Source organism: Poromitra crassiceps, assembly GCF_964638095.1.
Source record: "Poromitra crassiceps genome assembly, chromosome: 1".
Taxonomy (NCBI): Eukaryota; Metazoa; Chordata; class Actinopteri; order Beryciformes; family Melamphaidae; genus Poromitra; species Poromitra crassiceps.
In genome coordinates this window covers 49677735-49690524 of record NC_139623.1, presented here as the reverse complement: position 1 = coordinate 49690524, position 12790 = coordinate 49677735, and the positions used below count along the sequence as shown (strand labels likewise).

At 44.2% G+C, this 12790-nt stretch overlaps 1 protein-coding gene across 3 annotated transcripts in view; it reads left to right on the top strand.

Annotated features, from left to right (window-relative positions):
- Positions 1–750: 750 nt before the first annotated feature.
- dbn1 (drebrin 1) overlaps positions 751–12790 on the top strand; it is a 410797-nt gene continuing 398757 nt past the window's right edge. For all 3 annotated transcript variants that reach the window (XM_083638790.1, XM_083638791.1, XM_083638789.1), the window contains exon 1: positions 751–872. In XM_083638790.1, the coding sequence (XP_083494916.1) occupies positions 763–872 (110 nt within the window). In that variant the 5' untranslated portion in view covers positions 751–762. The remainder of the gene's footprint in view (positions 873–12790) is intronic.

Below are 12790 nucleotides of genomic sequence, written 5' to 3'. Positions count from 1 at the left end.
GGCCATCAGCAGGCCAGTCGAGGCTGACACTTCACCACTCCATGCATCAAACCTCTTCAGTGTGAAAGTGCTTGAGAAAATCATGTTTTCTACTTCAGTGGTTTTCAAAGTGGGCTCCGGGGACCCCTAGGGGTCCTTGACGAGGTTCGAGGGGGTCCCCAGCAAAAGAAATTGAACATTTTCACTATAATTACATCCTTAAGTAATACACAATGACAGAATGTATGAGTATTTAGGACATTATTTTCATACACTTTCTCTAGCCAAATCTTATCAGATGGGGGTCTTTGGTCTAATGTGTGACGTCAGTTTAGGGGTCCTTGACGTGATTTTTTTTAGAACCACTGGTCTAGTGTATGTCTGTTCCTTTATTGAGCATTCTCTAATTTTGTGAATACTTAACTTTAACTTGCAGTATTTACACCTCAGTATTGTATTATTTTTATACTGTAATTCAGAAAGAATTAACTGGACAGAATCCTTTTTTCAAAGTTATGGTTATATATATGTAGGCATATATATATATATATATATATATATATTAGAGTCTGCCCAGCCCACTTCTCCAGGGACCACTACACCACTCTATTTAGCCTGTGATTGTCCGGCACTAGGACCCCTCGAACAGCAGCTCGTCTCTTTGTCTCCACCAGTCAGAGCTCCTCTCTCTCCTCCTCTCAGTGCTCTGCAGTCAGTCAGTGCTTCCTCTCTCTCTCTCTCACTCAGTCATCTCTCTGTTAGCAGCAGCGGTATCGGCTCTGTATGGATGCTTGCAGGGACAGTGGAAACATGGCTGTGAATCTCGGCAAGAACAGACTGGCTCTGCTCACCGCCTACCAGGACGTCATCGACGAGAGCTCCGACACCGACTGGTGAGTCCTCTGCTCTGGCCCGGCTGGGCATCTACTCCCCCCTCCCCTCCCCTCCCATCATGTCTCTGTCCGGTTCTTTGCTCCATGCCCCGGGCTCCTCTCAGGCTTGTACCCCGGGATTGTTCCGTGCTGTTCGGGCTGCTGAGGAGGATGCGCAGCGCAGGGTCGGGGTCGTGTTTTTTGGTGACCCAACAGTTTGTGTGACCTGCGGTGTTTTTTTTTAGGTTGGTTATGTAGCAGGAGCGAGACGGTACCTGACTCTGCTCTTTCACTGGAAAAGAACTGGGATAAACTCTCGGTAGATCCACTGTCAGCCAGCTGAGATTCTCGGCGCAGTTTAACGCATTACTCCCTGGACTGGAGATGCATTTAAAAAGCAGTTGGAGTTTTGTGAATCTATTGGAAAGTAAAACAACGAGTGGATGTGTACGCATGTTTGTCAGTCTGTGTAAGCTGCACTGCAGAGTCGGGGACAATGTGCACTGTGCAACGTGCACAGAGTGTGCGCACGGGGCAAATATTGTGCAACGGGGAGCGCTTTGTTTCCTGACTCCGGTGCAGTTTCCCCTCTCCTCCTCAGTCGGGACCAGCTTGATTCACAGCCACCTGGAAGCAATTTCAGGCTTTTATGCAATCCTGTGGCGTGCTGTAGAGGCTTCAGAGGAGGCAGTAGGCCCGGTCCGGTCCAATCTGCGGTGCTGCTGCTGCTGCTGCTATGATGATCCCCTGCCCGCATCCCCAACCGAGGGCTAGAGGAGAGGGGCGAGGCCCACTCAGGCTTTCTTTGGTGCAAGAGGTGGCAGGGAAAGGCCTGATGAAATATTGAATGTGATGGTGAAATACAGTTACATTAGCATACACAGCCTATATAGCCTAATGTCACTTAGGAAGAGTACTAGTGCACTGCGATATAGCACCTATGGCAGTGGTTCTCAACGTGGGGCCTGGGAACCACCAGGGTCCTTGAGCGGGTTCCAGGGGGTCCCCCCAGCAAATTAATGAATTGTTCAACTTCATCATATTTAATTTACAATAAGTGATAACACAATTAAAGAATGTAGAAGGATGACTGTTCTGATCATAGTTTCAATGGTGTCTCTCTACAATACAGACGAGACAGTTATGGAATTCTGAACAAAATCATATCTGACAATAAATATATTCTTATATTTGGTTTGAGAGACAACATCTCGTCCAATAGGGGTCAGGGGCCCAAATGTGGACAAAATCAGGGGTCCTTGATATGAAAAATGGTTGAGAACCACTGTCCTATATATAGCATCACTGATGGGCATATTATAGTGGCATAATGAAATTCCATGAAATATGATCACTATACACCTGTTTGTTCAGCCTTGTTAAAATGACAGAATCTGAAAGGGGTTTGTGGAAATGTATCACTTTTGTGAGTAAATTATAGTCTTTTGATATGGGTTGATATTCCTTATAGTGGTAAAAAAAAGGACAGCAAATTTGATCTCAGTGATCATCATAAGACATCAACCATGCTTCCCCCCTTAAAAACGATCCACTGTAGCACATCATTTTGATACTTTTTTACTATGATGTATGCTATTAATTTATGAGCATAAAAAGGTTTTCATTCCACAGATTAAAAGGTAAATTCCGTTTAAGTGGGTTTAGCCTTCTCCACATCACTGGCTTAAGTATTTTTTAGCTCACTGATGAGTCGCTTTGTGCCAATTTCACGTTTCAACGTTTTCACAATGTTTTTCAGGTCAGTAACGGGTCCAGTGATCTTAGGTCAGTAACAGGTCCAGTGTTCTTAGGTTACTAACAGGTCCAGTGTTAGGTCAGTAACAGGTCCAGTGTTTTTCAGGTCAGTAACAGGTCCAGTGATCTTAGGTCAGTAACAGGTCCAGTGTTCTTAGGTTACTAACAGGTCCAGTGTTTTTCAGGTCAGTAACAGGTCCAGTGTTCTTAGGTCAGTAACAGGTCCAGTGTTTTTAGGTCAGTAACAGGTCCAGTGATCTTAGGTCAGTAACAGGTCCAGTGTTCTTAGGTCAGTAACAGGTCCAGTGTTTTTCAGGTCAGTAACAGGTCCAGTGTTCTTAGGTTACTAACAGGTCCAGTGTTTTTCAGGTCAGTAACAGGTCCAGTGTTCTTAGGTCAGTAACAGGTCCAGTGTTTTTAGGTTACTAACAGGTCCAGTGTTTTTAGGTCAGTAACAGGTCCAGTGTTTTTAGGTTACTAACAGGTCCAGTGTTTTTAGGTCAGTAACAGGTCCAGTGTTTTTAGGTTACTAACAGGTCCAGTGTTTTTAGGTCAGTAACAGGTCCAGTGTTTTTAGGTTACTAACATGTCCAGTTTTTTTAGGTCAGTAACAGGTCCAGTGTTTTTAGGTCAGTAACAGGACAGTGTTTTTCAGGTCAGTAACAGGTCCAGTATATTTAGGTTACTGACAGGTCCAGTGTTAGGTCAGTAACATGTCCAGTGTTAGGTCAGTAACAGGTCCAGTGTTAGGTTAGTAACAGGTCCAGTGTTTTTAGGTCAGTAACAGGTCCAGTGTTAGGTTACTAACAGGTCCAGTATTTTTAGGTCAGTAACAGGTCCAGTGTTTTTAGGTCAGCAACAGGTCCAGTGTTTTTAGGTCAGTAACAGGTCCAGTGATCTTAGGTCAGTAACAGGTCCAGTGTTTTTCAGGTCAGTAACAGGTCCAGTGATCTTAGGTCAGTAACAGGTCCAGTGTTCTTAGGTTACTAACAGGTCCAGTGTTTTTCAGGTCAGTAACAGGTCCAGTGTTCTTAGGTCAGTAACAGGTCCAGTGTTTTTAGGTCAGTAACAGGTCCAGTGATCTTAGGTCAGTAACAGGTCCAGTGTTCTTAGGTCAGTAACAGGTCCAGTGTTTTTAGGTCAGTAACAGGTCCAGTGTTTTTAGGTTACTAACAGGTCCAGTGTTTTTCAGGTCAGTAACAGGTCCAGTGTTTTTAGGTTACTAACAGGTCCAGTGTTAGGTCAGTAACAGGTCCAGTGTTTTTAGGTTACTAACAGGTCCAGTGTTTTTAGGTCAGTAACAGGTCCAGTGTTTTTAGGTTACTAACAGGTCCAGTGTTTTTAGGTCAGTAACAGGTCCAGTGTTTTTAGGTTACTAACAGGTCCAGTTTTTTTAGGTCAGTAACAGGTCCAGTGTTTTTAGGTCAGTAACAGGACAGTGTTTTTCAGGTCAGTAACAGGTCCAGTATATTTAGGTTACTGACAGGTCCAGTGTTAGGTCAGTAACATGTCCAGTGTTAGGTCAGTAACAGGTCCAGTGTTAGGTTAGTAACAGGTCCAGTGTTTTTAGGTCAGTAACAGGTCCAGTGTTAGGTTACTAACAGGTCCAGTATTTTTAGGTCAGTAACAGGTCCAGTGTTTTTAGGTCAGCAACAGGTCCAGTGTTTTTAGGTCAGTAACAGGACAGTGTTTTTCAGGTCAGTAACAGGTCCAGTATTTTTAGGTTAGTAACAGGTCCAGTGTTTTTAGGTTAGTAACAGGTCCAGTATTTTTAGGTCAGTAACAGGTCCAGTGTTTTTCAGGTCAGTAACAGGTCCAGTATTTTTAGGTCAGTAACAGGTCCAGTGTTTTCAGGTCAGTAACAGGTCCAGTATTTTTAGGTCAGTAACAGGTCCAGTGTTTTTTAGGTTAGTAACAGGTCCAGTGTTTTTAGGTCAGTAACAGGTCCAGTATTTTTAGGTTAGTAACAGGTCCAGTGTTTTTAGGTCAGTAACAGGTCCAGTGTTTTTTAGGTTAGTAACAGGTCCATTGTTTTTTAGGTTAGTAACAGGTCCAGTGTTTTCAGGTCAGTAACAGGTCCAGTGTTTTTTAGGTTAGTAACAGGTCCAGTGTTTTTTAGGTTAGTAACATGTCCAGTGTTTTTAGGTCAGTACAGGTTCAGTGTTTTCAGGTTAGTAACAGGTCCAGTGTTTTTAGGTCAGTAACAGGTCCAGTGTTTTTAGGTCAGTAACAGGTCAAGTTTGGAGTTGTTTGCAGCAAAACATGCTTTACTTCTCCATTTTATGACATGCGAGCCTGAGCCATCTGTTGCCGGTCGATAGTCTAAATGAGGTCACATTGCCCTAAATTATACGTCCATATGCAGCACTTCCACTTTCATTTGGAAGCCGTCGTGTTCCGGTCGGTCAGGGGTGTTTTTTCAGTTTCAGCTGCACATTTTGTCTCTGTTTGTTTGCGATACAGATTTGGCTCTGGTGCAGCAAAGCCGTTCCTGTTTGGAGTCTGTATGACAATGGAAGCATGAAGACTCTGATACAGAGGAAACAGTGTTCTCACATTGTTGAAGCCTCGCTCTTAGGAAGACGGATATAACCTGTTAGTGTTACAGCAGTGACACTTCTCTCTCTGTCACAGCACTCCAGAGACACAGGGGCTGGGCGATATTATAATATTATCGTTTATCATCTTTGACTGGAATCATAATGACATGAGGATATTTTAATATCGTGACACTCATTTCTGCTGTCTAAATTGATGATAACAGATTGTACTTAAAGTCAAACTGATTATGTCCGTTTTGTGACATCACACCTAACATTATCATTCGGTTCAATGAGATGTACATTCATTTGATTATTTAACATGATTTTGCATACATGAACCATATCATATATTGATATCGAGAAGAATCTTTATGATTATCGCGATATTGATTTCAACCCTATCGCTGAGCCTGACACAGGACCTTACTATTGACTGCTGCTAGTAATGCTGGCGATCTCAGAAATGAATCTGTAAAATTACTTCTGTATCACGTGTGCTTGTTTTAACGCGGCTGCTCTACCACAGCGTTTGTCCCAGTCCAGTATCCAACTCAGGGCTGTACGTTCACTTTCTTTTTGCACCTATACAGTACAGCAGCACTGCTGCTACAGAGGGCGATTGTTTTTCGTAGCAGCACATGCTGTAAAATTGTAGCATGCGTAATGCGTATAACATGTATGTTATTATATCTAAAAACAGCCACAAGTAGTGCAGCTCATCACTTAAACCAGGGGTGCCCAACCTTTTTTGACCCAAGATCTACTTTTCAAGTAGCCAGCCTCCCGAGATGTACCAGTCCAGTTTCAACATCGCAAACGCACACACATCGTTTCCAGCCTGCAGTAACTAACCTCACAACACTTTCTCGCTGTCCCACAACCACTTGACATTAGGGCTGTGAATCTTCACTGGCCTCACGATTCGATTTGATTACGATTCAGAGGGCTACGATTCGATTCGATTATGATTATCGATGCATCTCGATGCATCTTAAATCGATGCATCACTTTTTTCTAGGGATGCACCGATTGCCATTTTCTTGGCCGATTCCGATTTCCGATTTTTTAATAGTCTGACTTGCCGATACCGATTTTTGCCGATTCCGATCTTTTTTTTCTAAAAACAACAATTGACAGCTTACACAAACGTTTTTGTAACTTTGTTTGAAAATTAAGATTCATAGAACAATTCTTACATCTAATGGGGATCCAAATAAACAAATAAACAATTCTTATCATTTGCATGAAGTAGGACCATCTCACTCAAACACATCTCAAAATAAAAGTGTTCCAGGTTACTGGACAGAGCTTTTTTGTGCAAATACAATGAATACAAAAATTAAATTAAATCCAATAGCCTATATCCCACAGCTATCATGCATTTACTTTTCCAAAAGAAAACAGGTGCAACAGAACATCAAAATGATCCATGGACAAGGAGTTTATAGACTGGCTCCAGACCAGTCCTCTTGAGTAGAGGGGAAATGAGTTTATGAGTTACAGTAACGATCTTCAGTCTGAATATCAGGTGGAGTTTACACACAGTCCGAAGTTTGGTATGCGTATTTTTATCTGCCATCCGAAAAAATATCGTCACGCACAGAAAACGTTGCACACTTGTGAGTCCGATGCATTTTTATTATTATGTCCGTCGTTCTCATGTCGTTCTATTTGCAATACGAAACAAATAGTCTCTCCTGTATCCAGGGCTGGACTGGGACCAAAAAAGCTACCTGCCATGTGTCAGACAGGCCCACAATTTCAAATCGGCCCAATTTTTCGAGCTCGCGCTCGCTTCGCTCACGCTCGCATGGGTTGGGGATTTACTTATAAAGCCACATGTTATGACCCGGTCTAGGGGTTTTAGGCATAATGATGTTGCAGCATTGAATAAACGTGCCCAGTGAGAACTCAACGTTTACTTATTAAATAGACATAAGTACAGTACTAAACATAACAACACTGATCTTTTTTTAACGCAAATACAAGTGTATTGATTGTTGTCATGTTGGCGTCCCTCCCTACCACTAGGAATCAGTATTGTTATAGGTGAAACTATAAAACTAAACTAAAACTTAGATACTCAAAACCAAAAAATATAGAGTAGATTACTTTGGACATAATATAGCCACACAAACATTTCCCATATGTCTGATGTATCTTTCCCCATAGTCTGTTACAACTCAACTCATTCCATGCCTGTGTTTGATGTAGCAAGCAAGCAAGTCATTGGAAATGAAATATTGTTTATAAGTTACTCTAATAAGCACAGTTTAGATATTAATCTAAACGTTATAAAAACATGAAAATCATAACGTCGTTGTTGCCGTTTAACCCACCTGGCTACCACCATGAATAACGTTACGTTAGCTAGCTCACTCATCGATTACCTAGCAGTGTGCACCAATCCTAAAAGTTGTCATTTTGTTGAAATTAAGTAGTGCTTGGTCGATCATATGTACGCCGAATTTACCAGCAGGCTCTACGAATTTGTGAAGGCTTTTAGGTAGTTTTCTACCAGGTAGGTGCGATTGCCGATATCAAGGAAGGCAGTGTGTTAAATTGCCACATTTTCTAATAGAGTTTGGTGTGTACCGCGTCAAGGCTACAAGCCAGCCCAGAATCCCATCGCTTGGTAAAATTCAAATAGCTGCCACACTTACCTCAAACGAGTGGACCAACATTGATTGGTTAGAGGGCCACTCCAGAGACCAGAATCATTCATTATTGACGCCTGAATGGACTGCGGTCACGCCATCCGCACTTTGAGGAAGCGTAGTCGCGCTATCTGCACGTAAAATCCATTGAGCGTCTACTTCGCTCTGCACGGTAAAGAGTGGGTGAGCCCCTCATGGTGCCTTCAGGTACGCCTCGTACACCCAGAAACAGATACTAATGGCCACAGAGCTTGTTGTAAACAGCACAGATAATGTTGATTGGGCCGCTACCGGCCCAATCAAATACATAATACATACATTTTCACCAACCTGACCGGCCCACTTCGCAGCGGCCCGCCGGCCATTGCACCGGTAAGAATACATTACAGTCCAGCCGTGCCTGTATCCACGTTACAACATGACTGACAGGCTGAGGCAGCAGCGCTGATGTGGAATGGAAAAGGCAGGTCGGGGAATGGTTATACTGGACACAATGCTCACGTTCACCTCGCCAAGCCGGCTGTGCGCAGTGGCGGGTTGCTGGAGCACCGCTTCCCGGGGAGAGAGAGCAGAGAGAGAGGGGCCAGTGAGGTGAAGCGAGCCGCTCAGACTGGACTCCAGCCAGCGGGACTCGGCCGCATCTCTGTCTCCACGGCTTATTTTCGACTTGCATGTGTGACAAACTGCGAGCTTTGTCTACTTCACTGACGGTGAAAAAAATCCACAACGAGGAAGGTATGCTGGCGTGTGTGGTGTGGTGGCTGGGTGCCTGTCTCGGTGCTTTGGCGTGCGCGCACGTCATGTGAAAATCGGCTCACAGAATCGGCTATTTATGGCTCTTTCCCACCACATTTTACAGCCCTGCACAGCCCGTCACCACTTGGCTCTACTTCTTTCAACTCGATGGACGTTCTGTTTCGACCGCCGTTCATCTGCCCCCGCCCACCCCCGCCCGTCATAGCGATATCTGCATATCTGTCCTTCGCTTATAGCCGAAGTAGGCTATAACATAACATTACAATTAAATCCATCCACAGAACTTTTAAACTGTTTATGAAATACTGGTGCCTCTAAATGACCTACAGTGTACATGGGCGAATGTGACAATCGACCAGGAGAATGGATATCACTCACAGGCATGCGCTGTGCTGTGCGGGGACGGGAGAGGCGCTACAGAGTGAAGCCTCTACCCCGCGGCCTCTAGGCAAGACCGCGGCTTCACCAAACACCCGCTGCGGCCTAGCGGAGCGCTGCAGCCTCCACTCAGCTACAGAGCTCCCTGAGCGAGCAGCAGACTTTTTTCTCAGACAATTGAACACCCGCCACGATTTTATTTCACCGGAGGCGAAGGCAGCAACACAAAGACTGATGGAAATATACATAACAGAATGGAAGGTAAGCCCACTAAACTGGTATGCAGCCGCCAGCATTGCATATGACAGTCAGTAGACAGAGTACCGTAAATTCCGGACTATAAGCCGCACCGGTGTATAAGCCGCACCTGCAAAGTTGACTATTTTTTTCTTATATAAGCCGCACCGGACTATAAGCCGCGGGTGTTTTAATGTTTTTTTTTTTTTTTTTTTTTTTTTGTGTTTTAATGTTTAATTACCATATGTAAGGGTTCATGCACAGAGGGGATTGTCGGGAAAGAGATGGCTGTTTGAGGAAGCTCCCATTTATTAACATTTCAACAAAACAACATAACACAACACCACCTGTGTTTTTTTTTACAGTGCACACAGTGTCCGCGGTGTGGTGAAAAGAGGGCAAGAGAGGAAATTAAAACAGAAGTGGATTTATAGTTAGAAAGAGTGCTAAAGAAGAGAGAATTCCGTTTTTTATTTTTTTATTTTAGTTACTCACAGTACTATTGACCAGTCCAACTCAAAAGATATTCGGCAGTTTCACTTTGAGCTCTTGTTCCGCCGCTGTCCATCAATGGTTATGACGAGTCTCGCTGGGTACAGTACGCCAAAGCGATATCCATTGACTTTAACCTTTTCGATGATGCTGTTGTATGTTGCGCGTTTTTGTTGCACCAACGCGGAGAGGTCCTGCCGGACGAAAAAGCGCGTACCCTCCCAGGTGAGGGGCTTCTTCCCCGCAGCCTGGAGGATGAGTTGACGGTCGGGCCAGCGGAGTAGGCAGATGAAGATGGCCCTCGGTGGCAGGCCGGGGTCTGGACGTGGCCGAGGCGCCCGGTGTGCCCTGTCCACCTCTGGTGGTTTCTCGCCTTCCTTCAGGTCCAGGATGTAACACAGGATTTTGCCAAGGAAAGCGCCGAAGTCACCAATCTCAGCTACCTCTTTTACATTGATCAGGCGAAAGTTATTTCTTTTACTCCTGCTGATTAAGTCATCAACCTGCGTGTGCAGGGTTTCGATTTGTTTTTGCATTTTATCCACTGTGTTGTTTTTGTCCTCCAGTGCGCTGATGCGCTTTTCCGCATTAGAAACTCTGTTCACGGTTGCCTTATTTTCTTTAGTGAGTGAGTGGATGGACTTCTGCACGTTTTCAAACTTGTTTTCAAGCTGCTCAAACCTCTGAGCGATGTCGGACTTAATCGATAGTGTTTCACGGAGTAAAAGTTTAGCCCAAGCCGGTGTATCTCCAGCCTCCAGCAGGTGAGTCATTTCCTCATTCATGGCGGTGATTGCTTCGTCTTTTTCTTTCTGCTTACCTGTGTTGTGTTATGTTATGTTATGTTATGTTGTTAAAAGAGGGCAAGAGAGGAAATTAAAACAGAAGTGGATTTATAGTTAGAAAGAGTGCTAAAAAAGAGAGATTTTTTTTTTTTTTTTTTTTTTTTTTTGGAAAAAATCCATAGATAAGCCGCACCGTTATATAAGCCGCAGGGGCCAAAAAAGGCCAAAAAACGGGAAAAAAGCCGCGGCTTATAGTCCGGAATTTACGGTAAACACGATTCTGCCTGACCAATCAGTCGTCTACAATGTTTTCACATCACCGTATGAACCCGGGTTCGCAGAATAGAACCCCGACAAAGCAGGGACGAAAAGTAGCACGACTCAGCCCCAAATCAAACCGGGCTGGGCCGGTTTTTACCGATGAGTGGAGACCATTTATCGAGTCGAGCGGAGCGGGACCGCGCTACTACCTGCGGTGGAATTGGGCCAGAGTGACCGGCGCAGATCACCGATCGAGGCCGATCACGTGAAAATCGGCCGTTTCCGGTCACGTGCCGATCGATCGGTGCATCCCTACTTTTTTCCCCCAATACATGATTTATTTTTTCTCACTTTCTTTTTTCTCACTGTGTGGCTACTTTTAAAATAAAAGTGCATTTGGAATTGCATTGTATTATGATCCATAATTGAAATAAACAACTGCATGTGCTTCTATTATATTTTATTTGATTATTTATTTTTATTTTTATTTTTATTTATTTTTAATAATTTTTTGACACCCCTCGCAATCGACCTGGGGTCAGTCCGCGGTCGACCAGTAGACCGCGATCGACTGGTTGGGCACCCCTGACAGTCTGTGACTGGCAATGTTGCATACAGGACACACACAATCCAAACCTTAATCAGAAATGTGTTTCAAAACAGTCTAGCATACATGTGCTACTGCGGTCAATTCATTCATAGCGCAGAGTGATTTTTTCGTAGCACGTGCTACTTATATGTAGCATGTGCTACTTATACAGTACGTAGCACGGTACAGCCCTGGAACCCCCCCGCGCCTGCCTAGGCCCTGTGACAGACAGCCACGCAATCAAGCTAAAAAGGTTAAAGCCTCCTTTAGCTTTACAGGGCTCCAGAGTGTGTGTATTTACACACATTTTCCCACCTTAAAATCTTCCAGTGCGTATAAGCATTTTCATAACACGCACTGGTGCAGCCTGGAATTTGTAGCGTCTTGTAGCGTCTTTCTCTCTCTCTCTTTCTCTCTCTCTCTCTCTCACCCTGCTCTTGTGCTAGTGTGCGGTGCGGTCAATCGAGATCTCTCACATAGAAAGACAGGGGAAATACAAAAATAAAACGTTTTCAATTGCTTCTGAGTGCTTTAGACTTGGGCCGAATCGTTTTACTTTGAAAATCCGACTGGAAGTCGTATCGTCCTTATCGCTAGTAGAACACAGGACAGTGAGTCTATCTAACCCTAACCCTTACTTACTGGTGTGCGGCCAGACTCACTCGTATCGGAGTCGGAGTCACAAACAGATGGAATTAAAATGTGTCAGATGGTGGTTTTGTACGCGGGAGACAAAGCTACGGCTTCAGCAGACGAGTTCTGACTAACGTTAGGTTGGCTGGCATGACAATGACATCTTAGCGTCTAATGTTAGCATCGCTAGCGGGATGCTAGCTAACTATCAAGCCAATTCTGGGATGACTAACGTTACCAACATGTAATTCAAGATCGCTAAAATGTGTTGTTGACAATATGACTATGCTGTCTGTTCATGTTAGACCATCTAAGAGCAGCTATCTGCTATGGTTTTTCACTGTCTGCAGTGCACAGTGAGACTATCATTAAACAGCACACTGTGGGATATGTCACTAATCACACAGTAATGTGAACGTCCGGTGCCGCGTCTATGTGCCGACAGGCTGCAATGCAGATAGCCCACAAGCAGAACCAGCTGAGCGAGGCTGCGTGCAGCGTGTCGGTGGACCGACTGGAGCTAAGCTCTCCCAGCCCCCACGTCTAAACCTAACCTCCCCCCATGCCTAAACCTAACCTCCCCAGACCCTAACCCTAAACCTAACCTCTCCCACCCCCCACGCCTAAACCTAACCTAACCTAAACCGTGATAGTGACTTTAACAGACGTTTATTGACATGAAAATCTTTGATCGTATCATTTAATAATTTGCCAATATGTATACAACATGACAAAGAAGGTAACGCTTAAAATGTATTATTGCTGAGCCAAAAGGTGCGGTGAAAAATGTGGGTGCACCTAAATTATGTGCTGGTGCACCTAAATTAAAAAGTAAGGTGCACCTAGTGTAAAA